The 27,733-nt window shown below is 45.0% G+C and overlaps 1 protein-coding gene across 1 annotated transcript; it reads left to right on the top strand.

Annotated features, from left to right (window-relative positions):
* Positions 1-1,619: 1,619 nt before the first annotated feature.
* On the top strand, positions 1,620-26,831 carry LOC147892323 (uncharacterized). Its single transcript, XM_087388874.1, has 3 exons — positions 1,620-2,327; positions 2,426-4,020; positions 25,974-26,831. Exons 2-3 carry the CDS (start codon positions 2,569-2,571, stop codon positions 26,589-26,591), a joined length of 2,070 nt encoding a protein of 689 aa, XP_087245000.1. The 5' UTR covers positions 1,620-2,327; positions 2,426-2,568; the 3' UTR covers positions 26,592-26,831.
* Positions 26,832-27,733: the final 902 nt, after the last annotated feature.

The following is a 27,733-nucleotide window of genomic DNA, read 5'->3' as shown; positions in this document are numbered from 1 at the left end:
TGAACCACAAAAATGGTATTTTTTTGAAGATTGAACCTTCATAATGCTGAATACAAAATGAAAAGATATCTATAATAATCCGTTTTTCCATGAAAAATTTGAACCACAAGAACAATGTTTTTGGAGCCAAATTGAATTTGGGCCCTATTAATTAATTAGTTGTGTTTGGGGGAGCCGCGATACTGGATTAAGATATTGGTAACCCAATAGGGACCCCAAATTGAATTTGGGGCCCTATTAATTAATTAGTTGTGTTTGGGGGAGCCGCGATACTCGATTAAGCTAAGGTAGTGGGGGGATGGGTCGATTAACATAAGGCAATAGGGGGGCGGAAGCGATTTGTAGCTTCTTCGAGAAGCCCTCCCCATCGAGAAGGTTCTGTCCCGAGCATATGAAGAGGGGGGGTGGATGCAGCCACGAAGGGGGGCTGTGAAAGCCTCTCAAAGATAAGTAGGAAGGCAGGGGAAAGGGAGAGGAGGGAGGGAGCAAGGGAGAGGCGAAGGAAGGTGGAGGGAGAGAGGGAAGGGGAGAGAGGGTTAGGCTGAGTGGAGGGAGACTAGCAGCGATGGAGAGGGGTAGGGGAGGGGGAGCATGATGGAGAGGAGTAGGGAGAGTCCGATGGAGAAGGAGAGGTTGAGGGTGGAGAAGGGGAGAGGGAGGGCGCAGGGGGAAGAAGGAGAGGGGAAGGGGAGAGTGAGAGGGCGGAAGGGGGAGAAAACGTAGGGCAAAGGGGGACAAGGAGAGGCGAGGGTAGCGCTGAGGGAGGCTAATTGCGACGTGAATTAATCAACGTAGATTCTTAGGTTAATTGCGAGTTGGGAGGGTGGGGCGCGGGATAAATTAATTAATAGAAAAGGGAGCAGAAGCGAATAGATCGAAGAGTTATGTTCTATCGTAAGTTATGTTGAACCTCAGCAGAGTTTAAAGAGGCACTCTTTCTCTAAAAATTTAAGAAACAAGAGTTTGGCATGCCAGCTTTTTCCATGGATAAAATTGGAGGAGGTGGTGGATCAAATGGGCGAGGACATGCTTCGTTACTGGCACATGCCTTTTTACTAGCGCCTTTATCCTAGGTGTGCCCCATTATTACTCATTCCCCAATGGGGGTCACCTTAGTTGGCCAGTTGACACATGGGAGCAAGTCCCCATGCTAGGGGGAACTCTAGCTTATCTGCATGAGATTAATAAATTCCTTTTGGATAGAATCCACAACAGCCCGTTGTGAGAGAATCGAACTCCCTCTAGTTCCCTATTGGGTTAACAATGGGAATGTAATTTCCATTTGAAGGTTAGTTAAGTTAAGCTCACTACATAAGTAGGAGTCACGCGGAACCGGGGGCCGCGTGGCCTAGGCATAGCGAGAGGGGGGGGCGGGGGAGGGGGACGTGGAATGCGAGCGAAATGGGGATGGGAATGCGAGCGAAATGGGAATGAAATGAAACGCGTCGTGGTGTGCACTTACAACAACATTACATACCCCTTGCAACCTCACGCTCAACCCCTCTCTTTTGCTGCTGCTGTTGCTGCTGCTGCTGCTGCTTGTGCTGTTGCTGCTGCTCGGCTGCTGTTGATCTCCCCCCCTTCCTCCTGCTCCTGCTCCTGCTGCTGCTGCTGCTGCTGCTGGAGCTCTTCCCCCCCCATATCCCTCTCTTCTTCGGTTTCTCCCCCCTAGGGTTTCCTCCCCTCCGCCTTCCTCCGCAATCCCTCGCTCCCCCCATCGCCTCGCCTCCCCTCCTTCATCCCCCCCCCCCCCCCCCCCCCCATCCTCACCCGTAAGCCTTTTGCTTTTTCCGCTTTTTTTCCTTCCCACTCGCCGCTTCTGCTATTGGAGCTTTACAAGAAAATACCCAAAAAAACAGTTCATCGTGCCACCGAGCTTCTACCACCTCGTCCTTGGTCGTCGACTTTTGCGCTGCGGCCTCCGATTCGCCTTCTTTCGCCGGTTTCCCCGGAAGTCTCTTTCATCCAGGGAGTGTCCAAAGTCGGAACTAGAGTGCGGGCCACGTTTTACTGTGAAACTCGTGATCTTCAGGAAGCACACAATCTCCAACGGGTTCTGCTGGTTTTGCACGTCTTAATTTCTTAGCCCGGCTTCCTACGTTGCGTCGTGCATATTCTCAAGATCACAAGCTTTAAAATTTGTCATTGCGCAAAGGACAGGACAGGAACTGCCTCAAGCACGCACGTGACGAAATCTGTGGGTATACAGGCATTTCAAGGCGATCCATGTTATAAAGAATCTATCGATCGTCCTTTACCACGTACGTTGGACTGATTTGTGTTGCTCTGAGCCGCTCCCACACGTTCAATCTCTTTTCTATATCCTGGTAAGATCTATAGATAAGTTCCCTTCGATTACTTTACACGCCAATAATCGCATGTCACGGTTCTAAACGGTTGCACTTGGGCTGGGGGCTTTTCACAGGGGAGATTCCTTCTCAGCTCAGGAATTTTCTATTTGGTTGGATCCCTGCGACTCTCATCGCCTGTCACATAAATTCAGGATCTGTCTTCATCACATCCTATATTTGGTTTTTCTCGATCCGTTTTTTGGGTTTCCAGTTAATCATGGCTTCCAAGCTTGCCCCCCATTCACTCTGTGCTCATAACGCCAATGAAGGGGCCCACACGGGATGCTGTGGAAAGCTAAGATGGAACACGATGAGGCAAGGAGAAATTTGGATAAATGGGCTTTTCTGCGAACAGGAAGTCTACATGAATAATGGCAACTACGAAGAGATCGGTTCCCAAGGTGATCCCGAGTCGTGGACAAATGCGCATTCAGATGTAGATTGGATTTCCAAGGAGATAGCATTTCAGGAATTCATTTGCAGCGAGACCCCTACCAACCGCTCGGATCTGCACACGGGGAAAACAGATTTCATCAGAGAGGAACATGACCTGGATATTCTCTCAACTCTTACTGCTGTTGCGGCATTGTTCGGAGAGTGGTGTGCTGTCGAGGCAGAACTATCAGATCCATTGGCTAAAGAAGGAACTGAAAAATCTAGCAAGATGAAAAAAGATAAACGAAGAGAATTGGCCATGATCGACAATATCAAATCCGAAGCAAGCAAAACTACATATACATCCAGCGCTGCTTCAACACACAATGGTTTGTTGCAAACAAGCTGGAGTAATGGCAACCATACGTGGAATGGGTATCAAAAAGAGTATTCGCAAGATCAACAAGGGCTCTGCCATGAGTTTATTGATCATGGATTTATTGGTGGAACATTCAAAGGTGGTCTGGAAAGCATGTGGTTGCCTGACGTGGCAGCCCAAAGGCACTCCTACGAGGATGCTGGGACCTGCCAAGGATACCCTATGACTGATGTTGGCCTAATAAGCAGGTCAGGACAGGAGGTGGTGCAACAGATGTATTCAGCTCAATGTGATTGGGAAAGGCGTGTGAGGGAGGCTGCATGCAATGAAAATATAGTTGGGAGTGCAAGTTTTTCCTTGTCTGATGAGGAGAAGAGAGAGCACAAAGACCTATTTGGCCGCATTGCTTTTGAAAATGAGCATGGAGTGTACTTGGAACAGAAGCCTGTAGCACGTTGTGGCAGTTTCCTATGTGAAGGTGAAGCAAGGACGACATCATGTTCAAGGGCTAACTCTCCATGCATCTCTGGACGTGAGGATCAGTCTGTAGCTGAAGCTGAGAATGAGTTGTTTATGGCAGATGGAAGCTCCAAAAGCGGTGATGAAAATGGGAACAAGGCAGGGTTGATGCCAGCTGAGGCACTCTTCTACGCACTTTCATATATGAGTCTCCAGGACATTTTGAGCATGGAGAGAGTTTGTAAATCTTTGCGAGATTGGATCAAGAATGATGTTTTATTGTGGCACCGACTGCATGTTGAACCTCCGTTGAGTAAAAAATTTACAGATGAGGCTCTTCTTCAGCTGGCATCAAGATCAAAAGGACAACTTCAGTGTCTTAGCTTGGTGGATTGCCTAAGGATTACTGAAGGTGCTGTAGAGCAAGTTGTCTATTCAAATCCACGGCTCTCAAAGGTTGGTATTTCTGGATGTGTGACTCTTACACTCTATGCACATTCCAAACTGAGTCTCATGTCAAACGGTTAAAACGGTTAATAGTGCAGAGAAAACGTGCACTTTTTGCATGGTTTCCTTCTTTTTTAAATAGTATTCATGGCGCTTTTGTGGTAATTTTAGATCCTGAAGAGTTTTGAAGTTACTGTTATAGTCCTGCCTGGTTAATTGAGTCTTACATGCCGCCAATTCATTTCTTACTGAGAAGCTTTCTTGATTCATGTAGTCTATTTCTACTGTTTAATCTGTGCGAATTGGGGATGACTCTTCGTGATTGTAAGTTCCATTTGTTCAGAGCTATCCTCTGCTATATTGTGAGTGTAAGTTCCACATTCAGAGTCATCTTCTGATTGTGAAGCTTAACACCCATATCAGATCATTGTTGGAGAAGATAGATTATATTGGTAGGACCATGGGAATACATGTTTGAGGTTATAAACACGAAGTGGGTGGGTTTTGCGCGTTGAGTTTCAGCTTTTCCTGTGGAATGGTCTTGAGGATGGCACTCTTGCAATATGGAGAGTGATCTTTGGGGAAATTATGAATGTTGCTCTGGTGGAATGTCTTGACATCGGTCTCTGTACAAGAATTTGCATTGGATAAGCCATAAGCGATTTCAGCATATCTTATTGGCCCTCTCAGTTTGTCCATCCGATCCAGGATGATGATCCGAACTCATACTGAGTTGAGTGTCCGATTTCGTGAACACAGCTCTCCAAGAATGCTAGTAAACATATCATCTGTCACTAACTGTTTCTCTGTAAGCCATACATGCTAAACTACTTTTTCGCAAACAAGTGGGCAAGTTCGAGTGGCTGAATTTCTCTTGTAGGTATGCACCGTGTTGGTGTATCGATCCATGATCACCTACATTGCATCATGTCCATGAGTGGTTCGTGGTAATTCTACCACAAAAATCATTGGAAGTACTCTACCATTTCTTTTCAGATTTCTCCAAAGGATGCAACAGGCCACCATGCGTCAAGCGCTCAGCGTTATTGACTTTGCACTGTTGATGACTTCGAACATATAGTTTGATATCAGCTCTCAGGTAACCTGCACCGGGACTATCATGACATTTAACACAATACAACATCTTGTGTGTCTCACCCCACCCCTTCTCACCCCTTGTGACCTTATCCTTTCAGAAAAGCAGGCTGCCGAATGTGATGCTCTCTAATTTTTTACTTCGAAAGGGGGATTCCAAGCTTGTGCTTCATCCCACACGTTTGAAGAAATCATCTTTGGGATAATGGTCCGGAAGAGAGTCATCTTAGGTGAAGTTCGGCAGCCCGTTGTGTCAACATACATAGAGATTACGTGTGAAACGATGAAAAGGAAAGAGTGCAAATGCAGTAGCGCCGTTGTCTTACAGAAAACGAGCTTCAGATAGGAAACAGGCTGCTGACAATCACACTCGTCAAATAAGGGATAGTATAGGATAGATGAGATGAGATTGTAGATGGCAAGAGCTTGACGAAAAGCTGTCAAGACCAAGCAGCTTCTCGAGGCTGAAGAGAAGCACGGAGGCTAGAAAGTTGGTCGAAGGAGCTGGTAGCTGAAGTAAGCAAATTAGAATAGATGGTGAGCAGTTTTGGAAAGGAGAGATTGTAGAGAAAGACAACTTTGGCACATGCAGGAAACAGTGGCATGCAAGCCACATAGTTTACTAATTTGTAGGGGCAGTCTTCATGGCTTGAACGCCTCCAAAAGTACTTTTAGAATTAACGTTAGGTGTTAGAAAGAGGTACTATTACGTATGGATGGTCTAGAGCATCATGCATGTGCTCATGCACACCACAACTCCTATAGGCACACATGCCTGCAGCCATAAACTACTCAAACAACTGGCATAAAAGTCAGCTCAGTTCGCCTGATCAATTTTTGAGACCAACATGCAATGCATGCATGTAAATCAAGGGCCACGTATGCAAAGATGAAAATGAAAAGACTTCTAGCAGTCACCAATTCACCAGTTCTAGTACCTTGTTTCTTTCCTCAAAGCTCAAAAATCAAGTGCAGCCCCAAGGTAGCGTTAGAAATCAACCAACAGAGGGTACGCACAGCATAAGACTGATAGAATAGCTAAGGAGTGTGTGTTGTGTGGAATCACAAACTTCTCAACTCTTGGGGCTTCACATAGATGTATGGTGCAGACTAGCAAATAGACAGTGAACGATGCCAGATATAGAATCCACCAAAAGAATATATTTCCGTCAAAAACTATCGACACAATACAAAAGATAGATCCAGAGTCCCACCAAGACATGGTCCTCTAATCTTAGCAAAAGGATCTACTACTATCTGCTGGTACCTCTGGATCTCTGAGCCCATGTGCTCCACCTCGAGCGTATGTAGACTCTCCGTCCAAAGATCTCAGCTCCTTGCTGCCCTGGTAGATAGCCTATGGTTTAGCCCTAAGTGAGCTCAGTCTGTAGCTCTGGGACTCCTTTGCCTCCTGGGATGTAGGCCGAAGGATAAGGCACCTGCTGCTCCCTTGTGTGCTGACTTGCTGGATGATTTTATGCCCCCCAAGGTGGCCCTTTTATGGGGCCTGGTAGACCCCCTATCTGAACCGACCTGCTGCCTTACTGGCCGACTCAGCAGGCCCTCCAACCGACCCCACCTGCCCCCTTTATGGGGCTTTGGGCTGCCCATTCTAGGGCTGTGTGGTTGGCCAGCCTCCCTGCCTCTTGGCCCTATATAAGGTCTCAGGGTACTGCTCACTCACAGGGCGCCCCCCCCCCCCCCCCCCCCCCTCCCCCTCCCCCGAATATTGCACCATTCCATGGCACTTCACTTGTGGCCCAACGTTGACTCTGAATGAAAGGTGAGAAAGACGTACAGTCCAATCTCGGTCGAAAGACCCCCCCCCCCCCCCCCCCCCCCCCAAAAAAAAAAAAAACCCGTCATTTTGCTGTACTACCTGGCTTCTTGTGTGCCCTGCACATCTGCTTTCTGCCAGGCCTCTTTCCAGCTACAATCCTGCGCCCTTTCTGCTGCTCTTCAGTCGCCTTCTGCCGGGCCGAATCCAAGTCGCATTGCCCCGCCATTTCTTCTGTACATCTGCTCCCTTGATGCAGCCTCTGAGGCTCTGGGTGGATCTCTTTATGTGCTGCCCACCTGGCAGCCTTGCTGCTGTCCATGTGGCAGCCACTTGTCCTCTCTTTTGCTATGATGTGCTGCCCATGTGGCAGCCCCCTCTTTCTTCACAGGGCATATGCCCTAGGTCTCCCTCCCCCATGCTCTCCTCATTTGGGGGCCTACAGATGGGAAGGTGACCTTTCCAACGCCCCCTCTCACCGACACATCTCAGCCCAATGCCAACACGTCGATGATGTTGCCCGAGCAGCCCCCATGATGAAACCCTTTGGATCAATTTGGTGTCAATTCCGTTCTTTCGATCAGCATAGTACGGAAAAACCTCTAGTGAAGCCCTTAAGTCAATTATGGATTACATCGATCACTGCCTAGAGTTATGGCAATAATTCTAACACCCCCCTGCTGTCCATGTGGCAGCCACTTGTCCTCTCTTTTGCTATGATGTGCTGCCCATGTGGCAGCCCCCTCTTTCTTCGCTGGGCATATGCCCTAGGTTTCCCTCCCATGCTCTCCTCATTTGGGGGCCTACAGATGGGGAGGTGACCTTTCCAACGCCCCCTCTCACCGACACATCTCAGCCCAATGCCAACATGTCGATGATGTTACCCGAGCAGCTCCCATGATGAAACCCTTTGGATCAATTTGGTGTCGATTCCAGTTGTTTTGATCAGCATAGTACGGAAAAACCTCTAGTGAGGCCCTTAAGTCAATTATGGATTACATTGATCACTGCCTAGAGTTATGGCAATAATTCTAACACCCCCCTGCATTGCCAATGTGATGATGTACAAGGAAGTGATCAATCACCAAAAGGAGATAACTGCGAAATGCCTCAAACTTCTCACCTGGAAGTGCTTTGGTGAAGATGTTTGCAACATTGTCATGTGTTGACACATAGATCATATTGATCTCCCCTGCATGCAACTTGTGACATAATGATAATGAACCTCAATGTGCTTCGTGCGAGCATGAAACACATGATTCTTTGCCACTGCTATAGCACTCTGACTATCAGGGAGATTCGGAGAAGGACCCTCTAATGAGAGATGAAGATCATCAAACAAATGACGTAGCCAAACACATTCAATTGTCGCTGTGAAAGCTGCCTTGTACTCAGCTTCACATGAGGAAGTAGCCACAGTAGATTGTTTCTTGCTCAGCCAAGAAATGCAAGCTTTGCCCAACAAGAAACAATTACCACTTGTGGACTGCCTAGTGTCATAGTCTCCAGCCCAATCTAAGTCATTGTAAGCATGCATTTGCAAGTCACTCCCCTTGGGAAACATCAAGCCATAAGACTTTGTGCCTTGCAAGTAATGGAAGATGCGTTTTACAGCCTGCCAATGTGTTGTCTTTGGGCTGTGCATATACGTGAGATACTGCATATTGAATATCGGGCCGTGTATTGCACAAATAAATGAGGCATGTTCCCTGCCAAATTGCATCCGAAATGCAAAAGCCTCAAGTTTTCACAATAAATTGCAACTGAAAATGTCCAAAACCCCCAAAATTTTGGACCAGATTCTACAAACTGATTGCCATGTCTGCAAAAATCAAAATGCTCCAAATGTAACCTGCAAAGGTCACCTGCAAAAACAACCTGTACAGAATATTTGCTTCCAAGAGCTTCAAGTACACAAGCAACTTGTACAGACAGCAGCAATGCTGTTGTAGCAAATGTGCAGGTACAGACTGTACGGTCACACGTGCGACCCTGGTTGCAGCAGTGCATCAGCTGGTACGAATAGAATTTGCAGGTACGGAATAGTACGGTACAGCGTACGGCTGTCACCTGTACAGACTATTGTACGGACACCTGTACGGGCGCCATGTGTTGTATGTATGTCGCTGAAAGGCTATGGAGTTGAGCAGCATGTATGGACGAAGTTCGGCTGTTCAGCTGAGTTGTACGACAGAGGTGATGCGCAGAGTTGTACGGGGCTGGTTGACCGTACAGCGTACAAATGGGAGCAAGGGGCTGGTATGGACGACAACTGTGGTGAGCTGGGAGGAGCAGATGAGAACAATAGAGAGGAGCTGGTCCTGGATCTGCCTGCTCTGATACCAAATGTGAGAAAGAGAGAGAGAAGTAGACAAGCTGGGAGCACCACCACTAACTGTGGTTAGGGGAAAAAACCTCTAGTGAGAGAAAGTGTCCCTAGCTCACTTATGGATTACATTGGTCACTGCCTAGAGTTATGGCAATAATTCTAACACTCAGTAACACAAGGATATGTCACCAAGAGCAGTTATTCGATTACCACATTAGCTTTGGCTTTTGCATCACCATCTGAATCTGAGTCCGACTCCTTCATGTTCTTCTAATTCGCCTTTAGATTTTTGATCTTTACAACAACAAAAAATCTAAATTTGTATGATTGGACTTATTCTAGTCTTACAAAGGTAAATCTTTGGATTCGCCTTCTTTTTTCTACAATCTTTCACAAAATGGCTTGGCTCGTCACAATAAGCTCTTCTTCTTCTGCTCTCTCTTCTTACTGGAAGTGTCCTCATCATCTCAAGGTTCATCCTTCTTGGGCTTGCCGCCGCTAGGCTAATCCTGTCCTTTGTCGGCTTTATCCTTTGCCAGCAATGCCTTGTCGATGTTGTCTTTGTTGTAGAGCTTCTCCGTAGCTTCTTCCTGTAGGAGTAACATACCCAACTCCTCAAAAGTTAGTGGTTTGGTCATTTGTCCTGCTGTCACAGTCGTAAGGAAGCTTTTGAAACTCCGTGGTAGCATAAGTACCATCAAGGCCAACTGGCTTGAGTCTACCTTCTGACCAACCGATGCTAGTTGATCTCTCACTACCTTGACCGTCACCAAGTGGTCATGCACCGAATCTCCCTCATTCATATCCATATGTAGAGTGATGCTGAAGAGTCAAGATCGGGGATGTATTACCTGTCTCATACAGATCCTTTAGAGTGGCCTATGTCTCTTGGTTGGTGCTGTCCCCGTTTGGAGACCCCTCCAAACAAAAACATTATTTTTAGTGCTAGCCTTTGTCATGCCTGAGTTTGACCTTCACCTCCGGATTGCTGACAGAAACTCAGTACGAAGACTTTGTATAAATGGATGCTCAAGTGTGTGTGGGTGTGTGGATTTGTATGTGTGAGAGCATACTTTTATACTATGGTCTACACCCACTGTTGGGCGCTGATGACGTCAGTGGGGATGTCATAGTAGCTAGTCCTTGCTACGCGTGATGGAGTTTATGGTTTTCAATCTTATGAGTGACTCTCGTGAGATGGAAACTGCACTATGTTGTGTTTTTAGAGGATGAGTTTGGGAATGTTCCTGGATTCATCTAGGTATAAGATGTACTTCTCAATAGAATGGGAAGGCTGAGAGGAAAAAGTGGTCACTTTTGGAGATGGGGAGATGCATGCTAAAAGCAAAAGAGCTGCCACACAAATTTTGGATGGAAGCTATTATGTGCTTGAATCAGATTTTGAATAGGTGTCCCATGAAGGCACTTAAGGTCATGACACCTTATCAAGCATGGTTTGTTCGTAAGCATGATCTGGGCTATTTTCATACATTCGGTTGTGAGTACCTCGTGGGTTGCTCCGCATGCTTGAGGACATCAAGCTTTCTGCGCCACTTCCTAGCTGTACACTGTACACAGAGTGGCACTAGAGACACTTAGGATGCCCGTTATTGTGAGTCTGCGAGGATCAGCATCATACTTAGAGGCAGATGAGCTGGACAGTTTTGATGATACACGAGACAATGTGCATTGGATGCATGCAATGCATGCGGAGATTGATTCCATTAAGGAAAAGCACCCCTGTTGGTAAGAAGACAATTGGTACGAAGTGGGTGTACAAGCTCAACAGAAAATCAGATGGTTCCATAGACATCACTTCTCGTATGACCACCGTTAGGTGTGTCCACATTTCATGGATGGAAGATTGATCAGCTGGACATCAAGACTGCATTCTTGAATGGGACCTTCTGGAGGAGGTCTATGTTCAGTCCATTGGATTTGTGGAACCTGGCAAGTATGCACGTTGAGAAAGGCCTTGTATGGTTTTAAGCAAGCTCCTCCAGCTTGGTATGCAAAGATAGATGTCCTGTTGATGTGCCAGGGATTGCAGAATAGTCCTTGTGAGAGCATCCTCTATGTCAGGAAGGAAGGGGGGGTTTTGCTCATCATTGTTCTCTATGTCGATGACATGCTGCTCACTGGTACTAATGCTGCAAAAATCACAGATTTGCTCACCATTGTTCTCTATATCGATGATATATTGCTCACTGGTAATAATGCTGCAAAAGCAGAGTTAGAGCAGACATTTGAGATGTTAGATTTGGGGTTGCTTCACTACTATTTGGCACCCAAGCTATAGAGGATGATATATGTATTGGGCTATTGCAGTCCTATATATTGATAAACTCTTCAGATTTCAGAATTGCAAGCCCATTTGTACTCTTATGGAGCCACTGTTCGGACGTTCACTATGCTAGTGAACCTTTTGGTTACCACTAGATTGTGGGATGCCTCATTAATTTATGCAACACACGTTCTAAAATTCAATGTGTAGTGTCCTGGTTGAGCAGAGGTTTATGGAGAGCCGAAAGACTTCACATTGGTAAGCTGTGAAGCGTGTGTTCTGTTATTTGCAACGCATCCAATCTCTTGGTTTGCTCTTTCCTAGGGAGGGGGGCGGATTTTCACTCAAATGCTAGAATCGCTAGCTCTCTCGTGAAACCTCATGCTCATAATTTACTGCAGAAACACTCATAAGAGCTCTCTCTCTCTCTCTCTCTCTCTCTCTCTCTCTCCACACACAGCTAGGGCCCAGGACAACATGTCGGGCTGGACCCCCCCGAAGGATTTTATTAGTTCAGCGTAGAGCTGTTCATACTTAAAAATCCAACGTGAAAAATCAATATTACAAGGGCTTCAAGCTCATTTCAAATTGGCAACATGCCACTTGTCTAAAATCTAGACTAAGTCATATTACATGCCACTAAGGGCAACTATGGAGTCTTCGAAGCACTCGGTCAAAATCCGCCTCCTAGACTCTGATTAGGCTCTCGTAGCGCTTAGGAAAATAACTCTTCCTAGTACCTGCAACAATTAATTAAAGTGCACCACCATGGCACCCATTAATTGTTATCGCTTTGCATGCAAACAACACATTGTGGACTAGTTCTAGTCACGGTGGGCGTCCCCATTGAACACATGTGCACACATAACAAATATAAAAATATATATTTATTCTCTGGTTGACCGAAGTCAACGCTCTTGATCATAATTAAGGAGCTTTGACCAAGGGTCGAGGCACCTTAATTATAGCCAAGTCTCTCCAACCGAAGTTGGCACATCTTGGTTAACCGTGGTTAACCCTCTTGGCGCATGCCAAGTCTCGTTGACCGAAGTTAACACTCTCTAACCGTAGTCAGCTTTGTAGTTCTCTGGTTAGTTAACCCTCTTGATAATAAACCAAGTCTCCCTGACCGAAGTTAAGTTTACTTGACCAGAGTTAAGTATCTTTAACCGTAGTCAATTCTTTGACCATTAAAAGAACTCTTTGACCATAATTAACACATATAAAACTCTTTAATTATGATCAAATAAATGGTCAACTATACTTTGACTTAGGATATTTACATTGTGGTGACATCCCCTCGGCTTCTATTCAGTTGACCTCAACTGAAAAGCTGCCTTGTAAACATCCAAAAGCTGTGGATGATCGGATAACATGTCTTCGTCCATCCACTTGGCATCTAATGCTGTATAATTCTTGAATTTTACAAGATACCTGTAAAACTCCTTGCCCTGAGGGCCTTTGCGTACAGTATGGTACACAATTTGCTTTGGCTGAAGGACCACCTCCAGCTCATCCACTTCTAGTGGATCCTCTGATACTGGCTGTGTAGGCTCTGGCCCCTGGAATTTCTTTAGAAGACTCACATGGAATGCATTGTGAATCCTCCAATGCTCTAGCAATGTAACCTCATTTATTCTTTCTGTAACCATGAAAGGGCCATAGTATCTGGGAGATAACTTTGCATACACTTTTTGTTTGCCTTTAAACTTGCGGAGCCTAGCTTTTTCAAACTTCAAAAGTACCCAATCCCCTTCCTTGAGATCTAACTGTCTCCTATGCTTATCTGCAGCTCTTTTATGTTTCTCTTGAGACCTTTTGATTGCTGTCCGGACTTGGCTGTAAGCTGTCTGGAGGTCTCTCACAAACTGATCAGCTGGAAATATTTCATCCTTGGTCCCGAGGATAGGTGGCAGAATCACCTTCCCATAAATGACCTCAAAGGGGGCTTTCCTTGTAGAGCTGTGTACTGTATTATTATAAGCAAACTCTACCAATGGTAGGTACTTTTCCCAGTCTGAACCTTGGCCACCCACGTAGCATTTCAGCATATCCAATGCTGTAGAATTTGCTACTTCACTTTGACCATCTGTCTAGGGATGGAAAGAAGAAGAAAAATTCAGATTCGTCCCCCATGTTATCAAATAAAGCTCTCCAGAATAGACTGGTCATTCTGGGATCTCGATCACTAACAATGGACTTAGGCATACCATGATGCTTAAAGATCTGTGCCATGAAAAGCTTAGCCATATGATCTGCCTTTATGGTTTTGCAAACCGGAATGAAATGAGCTTGCTTGCTGAATCTATCAATCTAAATTTTTCATCCCTTAAGCTGGCTTTAGCCCCTTTTTGTTGGCAGAGGGCAGGCCTTGAACAAGTCCTTCATTCCCACTGCCTAGCCCCTTTCTAAGCCCCCTTAAAGGACTTGTTTGAGCCCCTTCAGGGCCCCTTTACACTTGCTGGAGTTATTGTGCAATCCTGCCCTCTCCTGCTGTGGACAATCTCTAGACCTTGCTGTCTCAGATCTGCCCACCTGGAGGTGCCTTCCTTGTGAGGTACACTCCTCTCTTTGCTGTCCACATGGCAGTCTTCTTTGCTGGGCACATGTTGCCCTAGGTCTCCCTCCCCACGCTCTCCTCATTTGGGTCTTACAAAATGCCCTAGGTCTCCCTCCCCCACACTCTCCTCATTTGGGTCTTACAAAATCCCATCATGCCCTGACTTTGATCTTGGCAAATCAAAAATAAAGTCCATTGTAATACTGTCCCATGGTGCCTGAGGCACGGGAAGAGGCATAAGTAGGCCAGGTGCCTTCCGTCTATCATACTTCATTTTCTGACACATAAGGCATTCAGTAACAAACTGATGTATATCTTTCCGCATCCCTGGCCAAAAGAAATACCTCTCTAGTGCTAGAGTTGTTGCTGTAATTCCTCTGTGTCCAGCATAGGGAGGTGCATGGCATTTCTCCGAAATCTTTTTCCTCATCTCTTGGGTGACTCTTTCATTAGATACCCATCTTTCAGGGAATGGTGACTGGTGGATTGCCCCTCTTGCATTTGCTGTAAAATCTCACCAAAATCTGCATCACTAGCATATTTCTCCCTAATGCCTTCCAGGTCGTGATGATAAGCAATAGTCACATTATTGACCTGGGGTCTTCGGGACAAGGCATCTGCCACTTTGTTCCGAATTCTTGGGGTATGGACAATCTGAAAATGATACATTGACAGCATGATTGCCCATTTCATATGCTTCTCAGAAAGCTTGGTCTGAGAAAAGTATCTCAGACTTTGGTGATCTGTTTTAACAGTAAAATCTGCACCCAAAAGATAATGCTTCCATGTATGGATGGCATGAATTACAGCCAATAACTCTTTCTCATAGATTCTCAGATATCTTTTTGCACCCTGGAGTCTCCTGCTCTCATAAGCCACTACATGACCATTCTGATGCAATGCAGCCCCAACACATTCCCCACAAGCATCACAATCATGTTTGATACAAATTTGGAACGATTAAGATTGGCTCTGTAGTCAGCCTCTCCTTGAGTGTGGTGAAGGCTGTCTTTTGGGGAATTCCCCATCTGAAAGCTACATTTTTCTTAGTAAGATTGTGGAGTGGAGCGGCTATATTCGCAAAATGCTTGCTAAACCTTCCTGTAGTAAGACCACAGGCCTAGGAAACTTCGAACTTCATGCACGGTTTTCAGCTCTGGCCATTCTTGAATCGCACGGATTTTTGCTGGATCCATCTGTATCCCATTCTTGGATATTATATGCCCCAGATAATGGATTTCTTCCAGGAAGAATTCACTTTTCTTGCTGTTTGCATAGAGTTGATGATTTCTCAGCTCTTGAAACACTATAGCAAGATGTTCCTTGTGCTCTTCTTCGGACTTAGAAAAGACAATTATGTCATCGAAGAAGGTACCAGTGAAGTGTCTGTAGGGTCGGAAGATACGATCCATCATCGTATTGAAGGTAGTTGGGGCATTGGTCAATCCAAAAGGCATCACCAGATATTCATACAACCCAAAAGTAGTGCGGAACGCTGTCTTGTGCACATCTTGAGGTTGTATCCTCACTTGGTGATAGCGACTCTTTAAGTCTATCTTGCTGAAAACTGAAGCTCCATTTAACTGAACCAGCACATCATCAATGCCCGGAATAGGGGATCTATTCTTGATGGTCATTTTGTTCAGTGCGCGGTAATCGACGCACATACGGAATGAGCCATCTTTCTTCTGTACTAGTAGTACAGGGGAACAAAAAGGAGAAGAACTGTGCTGAATCAACCCCTTGGACAACAAGTCTTGCACCTGAGTCATAATCTCTTCTCGCTGAGTTGCACTAACTCTGTATGGGGGCCTATTGGGTGGCTTGCTTCCAGGAATGAGTTCTATGATGATCCTCAGGTCTCTTAGAGGGTAGCTCCCCTGGCAAAGCGTCAAAAAAACAATCTTTAAAATTTTCAGTTGTTGGGGTAAAGGCACATTGCCACCCCTTTATTAAAGATATGACACCTATGACTGTCTTAAGACAGTCATAGGGTGAAAAACCTAATCCTAATAAAACTTAAGAGTTTGTGGTGTGGCTCATCACTTCACACCCGCATCTTGAGTGTCTCTCCTCTCTCACACCCTCTCCCTCTTGTACTTCTCCCTCTTTCCTTCACCTTCAACTGGTATCAGAGCCTCATTTCCTCCCTACCCTTGCCTACCTCTCCCTCTACCCCCTCGGGACTTGTGCCCTTTTGGCATTGCGCAAGCAGCTAGGGCTGCAGCACGGGACAGCAACGCGGGGCGGCGAGGGTGTATCGCGGGCAATAGCGCGGGCTGCAGCGGATCTGCGAGCAGGGCAAGGCGGCGCCGAACAGCAACAGCAGCTGCAATAGCAGCTGCTAGCTGCTACAGCTGCGAGCAGGGCAAGGCGGCGCGCACGTACGCGCAAGCAGCGCGGGCAGACAGGCAGCGCATGCGTGGGCGCTGCGCGCAGGCAGCAACTGGTGATCACGCCATTTCCGTACAGTCGTGTACGGTTGTACGGTCGTCCGTACAACTGTACGGACAGCAGTCGACCGTACCGTACGGATCTCTGTACGGACTGAGGTAAGGGCTGCGTTAGGAATTTCTGCGTCAGGGAGCTTCATCAGAGATTTGCATTTCAAAAATTTCTTTTTTTCTCTTCTTGGATCTGTACCCTGCACAGGTACAGCAGGTACTTTGGTACCCTGTACTAGTACAAAGGTACAGAAAGTACAGCAGGTACATTTTTTTTGGGAAGAGGAAAGGAGAGAGAGCACTCTGCTCTTCATTCAGGATCATTTTCAGTTCTCAAAACTGTGTTTTTTGAAAGTACAGCAAGTACCTTCGTGTCCCTCGTGCTTGAGGTGATTAGTACCACAGTGTGTGGTTGATTGCACAGTTATCTTGTTTCGGGAAGGTAATGCCTTGATTTTGCAGAGTGCTTTTATGCTTTTGCTGAGTGCAAATCTCAGCTTTTGGGTGACATTTTCAAAGGGCTTTTGCCTGGAAGCTTATGCAGTGTATGCCTTGAGGCAGTGTGGAGCCAGGGAGCCCACATTAGTCTTGTTTCCGCAGTGTACTCAGTGACATTTCTTGCAGGTCACATTTTGTGTACGACACCTTTTGAAAATCTCAGTTGAGCCACGCTTGGCCAGGGCGCATCGAGTTTACTCGGTCCCTAACTGTCCATCGTTGACAGTGCTCAAAAGATTCTCTTCAGTGTCTGTACGTTGGGATCTGTGTTGTTATTGTGTACACAGGGCTGTTTATGCATTGCATTGTCAGGTGAAAGTGCCAGGAGAGCGCTACATTTTGTATGCTACCTCAGTGTTGAGGTGTTCTTCACTTGGTACAGGTGTCAAATCAAGGGGCTTTTGCCCAGATTTTGCTTGAGAGCACTTGGGTTACTGTTTGAGACTTTTAGATGCCTTTTATCCCCTTGGCAGAAGGGTGATTGCTTGGGATTTGTCCCATTTTCTGTTGCAGGTTTGTGACAGGCTGAAGTGTCTGGAGCCTCTTTTACAGTGAACAACACAGTGTATGACAAGTGGTTTATGCATATAAAAGCAGTGCAATACCTCATCTGAGGTGGGAGAAGTGATCAGGACAGCAGTGCTTTATGCTTCATCAGATGATGATGCACTGTTAAAGCACCTGTGGAACAGATGCAGCATTCTGAAATTACTGTTTTATGCCTATTTGAGCACGGTACAGTGTGTCAGAAGGTACAGTAACTGGAGGGAAATTTACTGTTGATGCAGATTCTTTTGATAGTAAAAAACAGCACTATTGTGAGTGCTTCTGGCTCTTGATAGAGCAGGTTTTTTCTGAGAAATCAGAACTTTATTCAGTCATTTTTTGACTTACAGGGATTCAGGTACTTTCCTTATCTGATATGGCATCAGGGGGAAGTGATTCTTCAATTCTGAACATAAAGAAATTGGAGTTGTTTATGATGATGTCGGACAGCAAAGAATGCCCATTTATATGCAGCAGCAGGCTGCTGCAGATAACCCTGTTCAAGAGGGTATACAGGCTGAAAATCAGCCCGATAATTTTGCCAATGATGCACCACTGGATATGCCAGCAAATGGAGCTGTAGAACAGCCAGATATGGTGGTACAGCCACCCGTCATGCATGACGAACAGGCTAGACAGCAGCCTAATCCGGAACATTTTGTTAGAAGGAGCACCCGTGTACAACGGCCTCCTGACAGGTTTGTTCCAGGAGCCAACAATGTGGCTGATTTTATTATGCTGACAGATTGTGGTGAGCCTTCCAGCTTCAAGGAAGCTATGGGAAGAACAGAGAAAAGGAAGTGGGAGAAAGCCATGCAATCTGAAATGGACTCCCTACTTCAAAATGATACATGGGATTTGGTGCAGCTACCTGCAGGCAGAAAGGTTTTGCCATGCAAGTGGGTTTACAAAGTCAAAGTGGATTCAAATGCTTTACCAAGGTATAAGGCCAGATTGGTTGCCAAGGGATTTAAGCAGGAGAAGGGCATTGACTTCGATGAGATCTTTTCCCCTGTAGTCAAGATGACTACTTTGAGAGCAGTGTTAGCTCTTGTTGCTCATGAGGACATGGATTTATGTCAGATGGATGTGAAGACTGCTTTTCTTCACGGAGATCTCCATGATGAGATCTATATGAGTCAGCCAGAGAGACATGCTGTTAAAGGGAAAGAGCAGCTTGTGTGTAAGCTCAAGAGGAGCTTGTATGGACTCAAGCAGGCGCCAAGAGAATGGTACAAGAAGTTTGATGCCTTCATGCAGTCCCAAGGGTATCATAGGTGTGAGACCGATCATTGCTTGTACACCAAACGGGCAAAGGATGGCAGTTTGATGCTACTCATTCTATATGTGGATGACATGCTAATTGCCAGTAAATCTCAGCATGAGATTAGTGCTTTGAAGAAACAACTGCATAAGTCTTTTAACATGAAAGACTTGGGTGATGCAAACCATATTCTTGGCATGCGGATTACTCGTGACAGGTCCAAGGGACTTTTGTTTCTATCACAGAAAGAGTACATTGACAAAGTACTGCAGCGGTTTAAAATGGAGGGGGGGAAGTCTATTAGTACCCCGTTGCCTCCACATTTAAAACTCAGCAGATCTATTAGTACCCCGTTGCCTCCACATTTAAAACTCAGCAGTAAGGACAGCCCCAGATCAGATGATGATAAGGCTGAAATGGCCAAGGTTCCGTATGCATCTGCAGTTGGTTCTTTAATGTATGCCATGGTTGCCACTCGTCCGGATATTGCTTTTGCGGTGGGAGTCATTAGCAGGTATATGGCAAATCCAGGCAAGCGGCACTGGGAAGCAGTGAAAGGTGTCTTGAGGTATCTCAAGGGTACCAAAGACTTGTGCATATGCTATGGTAGGTAGGATGCATTGGTGCATGGTTTTACAGATTCATACTATGCAGGGAATGCAGATAACTAGAAGTCTACTATCGGTTATATTTTCACATTTGCAGGAGGTGCTATATCATGGGTGTCTCGGTTGCAGAAATGCGTTGCACTGTCAACTACTGAAGCTGAATATGTTGCAGCCACTGAGGCTTGCAAGGAAGCAATATGGCTTACTCGGCTAGTGGGAGACTTGGGCATTACAGGAGATATGCGAGTTTTGCATTGCGATAGTCAGAGTGCTATCATGTTGGCAAAGAATCCGGTCTTTCATCAGAAGACCAAGCACATAGATGTGAAATATCATTTCATCAGGGAGGTACTGGAAGACAAGCGACTTGAGCTTGTGAAGGTGCATACTGATGATAATCCTGCAGATTTGCTCACTAAGAGCTTGCCTACAGAGCGGTTTGCACATTGCCGCCACATCATGGGATTAGGATGAGACCATTCTTATTTTATGGTCTTGTATACAGTAACTGTATATTGCTGTAATTTTTATTCTTTTCTCCCCTTTAGGCACATTGGCCTTTAGGTGGGAGGTTGTTGGGGTAAAGGCACATTGCCACCCCTTTATTAAAGATATGACACCTATGACTGTCTTAAGACAGTCATAGGGTGAAAAACCTAATCCTAATAAAACTTAAGAGTTTGTGGTGTGGCTCATCACTTCACACCCGCATCTTGAGTGTCTCTCCTCTCTCTCACCCTCTCCCTCTTGTACTTCTCCCTCTTTTCTTCACCTTCATCAATAAACTCAAATTTATTCTGATCTGCCTCACTTGTTTCAGCATACATTTCCACATCTCTCTTTTACAAAAATCATGTAAGTTGAAACTGCAGACTTTATTTCTTTTCCAACAGAACTATTTGATACAATGGGAATAGTTTCCCCCCTATTCCTAGCAACCACACGATATTATTTGCCCCTATGTACAAACTCCAGCACTTTTTCAGGAAGAGTCAACTTCATTGCCTTGCGATGAAACCAAGGCATACCCAAGACTACATCATGATGTTTCAGTGGAGAAATGAAGAAGTCTTCCTGATCCACATAACTCGGCAAAGGGGATTTGTGAGCATTGGGCTGTGAGAGTGCATAGCGGAATGGACACACATTGTGGGTGAGAGAGAGTTGTATATGAAGACGGAGCTTCCCTATCAAGGGAGTGACTGGCACATGGTTTCCATAGAACATCTGATCGGCATCCAAAGCCCTGTCCAACTCCTTTGTCTTTATTCCTAGCCTTAGGGCTAGGTCCTCTGATATGAAATTATCAGTAGCCCTTGGATCAAATAAAATTAGCGCTTGCTGGTCTCTGACTTTGCCCCATGATAGTAGCAATTCTCGTTCTTCTGGGTTTGAAACATGACCTAGTATGTCAGGAATTCCTCCTGCCATTGGCTTTTGCGGTCCCCATGGCTTCTCTGCCTCTTTTCCCTTCGAAGTTGAAGGCTTTTCTAGGCACTGGGCAGCCACATGCCCCTCTTTCCCACACTTAAAGCATTTTCCATCTCTGCGAAACTCAGCTATCTGTTCAGGAGTGAATGGGGATTTGCCTTTATAAGTCTTTGAAATCTGAGTACCCCTCGGCTTTTGAGGCTGAAACCCTTTCTTTTCAACCTTGGGGTACTCTTTCTTTTCTGATTTTGAAAAATCAGTTTTCTTTCTTTCAGCACGTCTTGCATGCAAGGATAGTACTGTAGATGGATCTTGTAACGGCACAAGACTAGCTACTGAAGCTGAATGCATAAGGTCTTGAATGTTCTTTGCCCCCAAAGCATTTACTACTGCCTGAATTCTTGGACTGAGACCTGCTCTGTACTTTCTCATTTGGGTTCCTTTGGTGATCTTTTTGAAAGGTGCAACCTGCAAACAAGCATCCCAAAACTTTTGGTTGTACACATCCACTGTATCTCCTGCATCCATACGCAAACTGTCCCAATCTTGAAGAACATGGTCTTTAAACTGTTTAGGCATAAACTGTTGGTATAAGGCTTTCTTGAAGTCCTTTCACTTCTTTGGGGCTGACCCATCTGTGGTCTGTGCACTCCACCGTGCACTAGCTGTCACTGTCAAGTGTAAACTGACCATTCTTAATTTGGAGGATTCTGAATACTTTTCTGTACCAAATGCAGCATCAAACTGCCTGATGAACTGCAATGCTTTGTCTGTATGACCATATTGTCCATTGTAGGTCATAAACTTGACAGAGTTACCTCCCTCTTTGAATTCCTTGGTCTCTCTGGAAGACTTTCTCTTCCTAGACTTCTTGTGTTTCCTTCTATTCTTGGATGGTTTATCTAATAAAGAAGAAGATATAGAAGTCGAGCTCGAGGTAGACGGTGAATGACTAGGAGATCGGTGATGATGCCTCGATCTCTTCCTGCCGTCCCCTATGAGATCTCTCTTTCTCTGGCTGTACACGAGAGTGTGCCTCTGGCATTGGCACATCATATGCTGCATTAGGCATAGCTTCTGCTTGAAACAAATGCTGAGCCCTTGAATCCTTTCTGAGATTTTCCATCTCTTGTATACGAGTGTGTACCATCTGCTCAAATTCTTGCTGAGTTTGCTGCACACTTCTCTGTCTTGGATATACATCCCTATCTTGTGAATCCCACTGGATAGGTGAATGAGCCATTTTCTTACAACTCGTCTGAGATCTGCAAGTTTCTCACACACACATTGTGTATGCAACTGATGCACGCTGCCTTTGCTTTTCAAAGAGAAAATGTACCTCAACAAGAGGTGTCTTGCATTCACAATCTATGCCAGTACTGGGCTGTCAGCTCAAGGCATAAACTTAAAGCTGTGTGCCTCTGTTCTGGCTACTGCAAATGGCTTCAAAAAGCATCTGTTTTTCCCTCTTTTCACTGCTCAAAGGCATGCATACTCTTTTTCTGCAAATCTCTGATTTTCTCTGATTTCTGCTTTTTCTGACAGTAAAATACTCTCTTAGATAGGTGAAAACTGCTAGCAGAAACAGGCTCTGCAACTGTCTTTTTTTTTTTTGGTTTTTGTTTTTTTGGTGACAGTAACCAGATGGAGTAACTGGCTGGTTACTCTAGCAGACTGTCTGGTTAGTCTTTAACTGGACTAACTAGACTGGTCACAGTGACCAGATTAGACTGGTTGGGTCAACTAACTGGACCAGATTAGACTGGTTGGGTCAACTAACCAGTCCACTAACCAAGGTTGAGTTAGATTAACCCCTGGTCAGCCATGTCAGCATCCATGTCACCTGTTAGAATGCCAGGTCATCTCACGTGCATGCCACGTCATCCCTGCATGTGGGTCTGCCACATCAGCTGACACTGCACTGCCACATGTCTTTTTGCCACATCATCTCGCACGTGTGGATGCCTAGCCACGTCATCTGCCCTGCTGGCTGCCACATCATCTCGCATGTGTGACCGCCACGTCACTTGTGTGCCACGTGTCTGTTGTTTGCCTCTGCCACGTGTGCATCACGTCAGCACAATGCACGTGTCTGCCACGTCATAAAAACCACGTCACCTAAGGTGTAAGACCTTGGCTGGTTTGGTCGGCGTCAAACATCGCCGGAACCTTCTACTTGCAGCGTAGAGGAAAACAGAGAAGGAAGAAATTCTTTTCGTAGCTCACGTCTATCGTTGTGCCATCGCGTCAGCGTTCGGGGAACCTCTAGAGGCTTGCGTTGATACCAATGCAAAATAATACCCCGCACCCTACATGGGTTCTCCGTCAAACACCTGTACAATCTAAGGCACTAAGCGTAGTCTTTCAGTCGACGCCTCAGGACCCAAATGATGAAATTCTTCACGCCTGCCAATCTAAATTTGCGTTGGCCCTTTCTCTTCTATGGTCTCTCTACCAACAGAAACTCTCATCAGAGGTGTCCTATGTTGGCCACTTGGATTTTTCCACAGATTTCCCCGCACCTACTACTTGATCGTCACAGCTTCATAAAACTGTGAAGCCATGCTCTGATACCAATGGAATCGCTAGCTCTCTCATGGAACCTCATGCTCATAATTTGCTACAGAAACACTCATAAGAGCTCTCTCTCTCTCTCTCTCTCTCTCTCTCTCTACACACAGCTAGGGCCCAAGACAACATGTCAGGCTGGACCCCCCCGAAGGATTTTATTACTTGAGAGAAGAAGGAATACATAGTTCAGCGTAGAGCTGTTCATACTTGAAAATCCAACGTGAAAAATCAATATTACAAGAGCTTCAAGCTCATTTCAAAGTGGCAACATGCCACTTGTCTAAAATCTAGACTAAGTCCTATTACATGCCACTAAGGGCAACTTTGGAGTCTTCCAAGCACTTGGTCACGCGAACCGCCTCCTAGACTCTGATTAGGCTCTCGTAGTGCTTAGGAAAATAACTCTTTCTAGTACCTGCAACAATTAATTAAAGCGCACCACCATGGCACCCATTAATTGTTATCGCTTTGCATGCAAACAACACATTGTGGACTAGTTCTAGTCACGGTGGGCGTCCCCACTGAACACATGTGCACACATAACAAATATAAAAATATATATTTATTCTCTGGTTGATCGAAGTCAACGCTCTTGATCATAATTTAGGAGCTTTGACCAAGGGTCGAGGCACCTTAATTATAGCCAAGTCTCTCCAACCGAAGTTGGCACATCTTGGTTAACCGTGGTTAATCCTCTTGGCACATGCAAAGTCTCGTTGACCGAAGTCAACACTCTCTGACTGTAGTCAGCTCTGTAGTTCTCTGGTTAACCGTAGCTAACCCTCTTGGTAATAAACCAAGTCTCCCCGACCGAAGTCAGGTTTACTTGACCAGAGTCAAGTATCTTTGATCGTAGTCAATTCTTTGACCATTAAAAGAACTCTTTGACCATAATTAACACATATAAAACTCTTTAATTATGATCAAATAAATGGTCAACTGTACTTTGACTTAGGATATTTACATTGTGGTGACACATGCTTCCAATGATTGGGATTGCGTTGGTGATTTTGATAGTCTGTAGTCAACCAATGGTAACTCTTTTTTTCTTGGCCACTCGTGCATTTCTTGGTTAAGCAAGAAGTAGTCTATGGTAACTACCTCATCATGTGAGGCTGAGTACAAGGCAGCCTTCACGATCATAGTCGAGTGTATTTGGTTGAGGCATTGGCTGAGGTGTTCTTCATGCATCATTATAGGAGCCTACATCAATTCTCACTAACAATCAAAGCGCCATTGTTGCGGTGCGGAATCTTGTCTTTCTTGCTCATATAAAACACATTGATATTCATTATCACTATGTCAGGAGTGGCTACATGCACGGGACATCATTACCTCGCCTAAAGTTAGAGGCTTTTCGCAAAGCTTTAAACTTGTATCCGTTTGGTCATTGATTTTTACCTTGTACATTGTGACACTGTCACTGTAGGGGGATGTTAGAGATATTATATTTCCTGAGGTAGTGGCCAATGTATGTAGTAAGGGGAGAGGGGCACTGTTTTCCTTTTATTAAATTCTTTTAGCTCGAACTTGAGTTTGTGGTGAGTTAGTTACCACACATCTTTTGGCCCTAGTTAAGGCTCGTCCTAGGGTTTTGTCTCTATGACTATCCTAGCTTTGTAGTTCATTGTAGGGGGATGTTAGAAATATTATATTTCCTAAGGTAGTGGCCAATGTATGTAGTAAGGGGAGAGGGGCACCGTTTTCCTTTATTAAATTCTTTTAGCTCGAACTTGAGTTAGAGGTTGAGTTTGTGGTTAGTCACCACACATCTTTTAACCCTAGTTAGGGCTCATCCTAGGGTTTTGTCTCTATGACTATCCTAGCTTTGTAGTTCATTGTGTTGCTGCGATTTCATTCCAGCTTGCTTCAGCTCCATTCTGTTGCGTTCTCTTGCTTCCATGAGTTGGTAATAGGCTATAGCCCAGCCCAGATCCAAGAGGAAAAGCATACGACCTTGGTCTAGGAGCTGAAGTGATCTCATGGGGAGTGAAACAGTGAACATACCAATCACAGGCATATTAACTTGGATATGCAGTCCATGGTAGGTGGTGCAGCTATCTAGAGCTGTAATAATTGATCTGGACCTAGACATGGAGGAAAAGATATCCTGTCCGGCTCTGTGGGAGACCCAACAAAACTATGGGATAAACCAGACAAATAAAACATTTCATTTCACTCCATTTTCCACCCTTCTTTGTACCATTGTTTCTCCCTCCTTGCTTCTAGAGCCCTTTGTGGCAGCCCATTTTCTTTCTTTGTCAAAGTGCTCTTCTTATTGCTGTAACTAACATTTGGTAGGGAGTGTGTGCTTTGGTGCCCAGTTCCTCTGCTTTAAATCACTTATGCATGGGTTCACTAGTTGTGTGAGAGAGAGGGAGAGGGAGAGGGAGGGATGGAGAAGGGGGGTTCTAACTTTAAAGTGTCATTTTCAAGGGGGGTTCTAACTTTAAAAGCTATGTTTGCCAGGTTGCAGCAGGGTATGTGTGTGTGTGTGTGTGTGAGAGAGAGAGAGAGAGAGAGAGAGATCTGACTTTAAAGTGTGTCATTTTCAGCTATGTTTGCCAGGTTGCAGCAGGATAAGTGCTGAGGCTGTTTTAAGAATGGTTAAGACACATACAGATTGCAAGGTCCCTGGAATGCCTGGTTTGAAGCAGTTAAGAATTCGAAACATATATGGATTGACAAGAGAACATCTAGACAGTTTACTGACTATGCTTGATGCTGGGGAGCAAACCCATTCTTGGTCACGAACGCCTCAATTTTATCACAATGGACACTACTCTTTTTTTTGTGACAACCAGAGGCCAATTGATGTTGAAGCATGCCCAAAATGCAACAATGTGAGGCTAGTTTATGACTGCACAAGGGAAAGGTGTCAGCAAAGGCAGGGGAATATATTTCAGGAGTGCCGAGCTTGTGTTTTATGCATTGTCCGTTGTGAAGAGTGTGGAAGATGCATTAATGACAATGACTACGAAGAGACATTCTGTTTAGATTTGCTATGCTCCTCCTGCTGGCTCAGGCTGCCCAAGTGTTCAGAATGCAACAGGCCTGGCTGTGGCCGACATGCTGATCACTTTATTCGAACACCAGAGACGACATTTCTTTGTAGTGATTGCTGTGGTTCTTCAACTGGTGCAAGTGGCCCAGAATTTCATGTATATGCTTGAACCAATATCTGAGGTCCGATTGCACCAGAGCTAGCTGCAGTATAGCTCTGATGGTGTGTTACATATACTGATTATTTTGCGGGAACTTGATTCAAATATTCATTTGTACATATACTCAATTTTGGCACTAAAAATATTGAATTAAAAAATTGAGCAATAAAAAAAAATCTTTAAATGTGTCACAGGATGCTGACACAAATCCAACACCTGGTGCGCAAGAGTATTATTTTCAGTTTTGCATTGAAATTCCTTCTTTATGCCCTTTAAATTTTTGGAAACATGCCAGGCTTACACACTGTGGAAGGCTTCACACCTGTCTTTCATGTATATGCTTGAACCAATATTCGAGGTTCCGATTTTGGCATATTGCACCAGAGCTAGCTGCAGTATAGCTCTGATGGTGTGTTATGGATACTCTGATTATTTTGCGGGAACTTGATTCAAATATTCATTTGTATATATACTCAATTTTGACACTCAAAAATTAAAAATTGAGAAACAAAAAACAAAATTTAAATGTGTCACTGTATGCTGACACAAATCCAACACCTGGTGCTCAAGAGTATTGTCTTCAGTTTTGCATTGAAATTCTTTCTTCACGCCCTTTAAATTTTTGGAAGCTTGTCAGGCTTACATCTGTGGAATGGTTTGATTGCCTGGCTTGTCAAAACAGCTTTGGCTTTAGGGAGCTACTCTGGCAGAAGGTCTTTGTGATGTTCCTGAAAACAGGTGTTCTGCCCTGTGAATGTGTTAAAAGAGGGGCATTCCTTGTGCTCAATCTCCTTTTTTGATGCCCTCCTCCTTGGTTTCGAGTTTTAGCGAGTCATGGAAGAGTTTGAATGCTTAGGAGCAAAGTGGAAAAAACAAGGAACATGCTTTGACAACTGTACAATGGTGTTATTAGGGAAGCTTTCTTCACGCATTTGCAAGTTGTTGGATCTCTTTTCCTCATTCTTCCCCCTGTTCTGGTCGAAGCCATTTTTTGATGGCTTGTTTGTTCTTGCATGCGTATGTTGAAAATTTTTAAAATTCACATTATGGAGCTACAGATATAACGCAGTGCACTGTGGCAGAATCTTGCTTCTGGAGCTTGTTTATCTTCCTTTGCTATTGTGATTTCTGGAAAGTTCTGCATGTGTTGT

Source organism: Dipteris shenzhenensis, chromosome 17 (assembly GCF_047967505.1).
Source record: "Dipteris shenzhenensis isolate YYH24624 ecotype China chromosome 17, Dip_SZ_1.0, whole genome shotgun sequence".
NCBI lineage: Eukaryota > Viridiplantae > Streptophyta > Polypodiopsida > Gleicheniales > Dipteridaceae > Dipteris > Dipteris shenzhenensis.
Note: the sequence above shows the minus strand (reverse complement) of the source record. Positions and strands in the feature narration are given on the sequence as shown.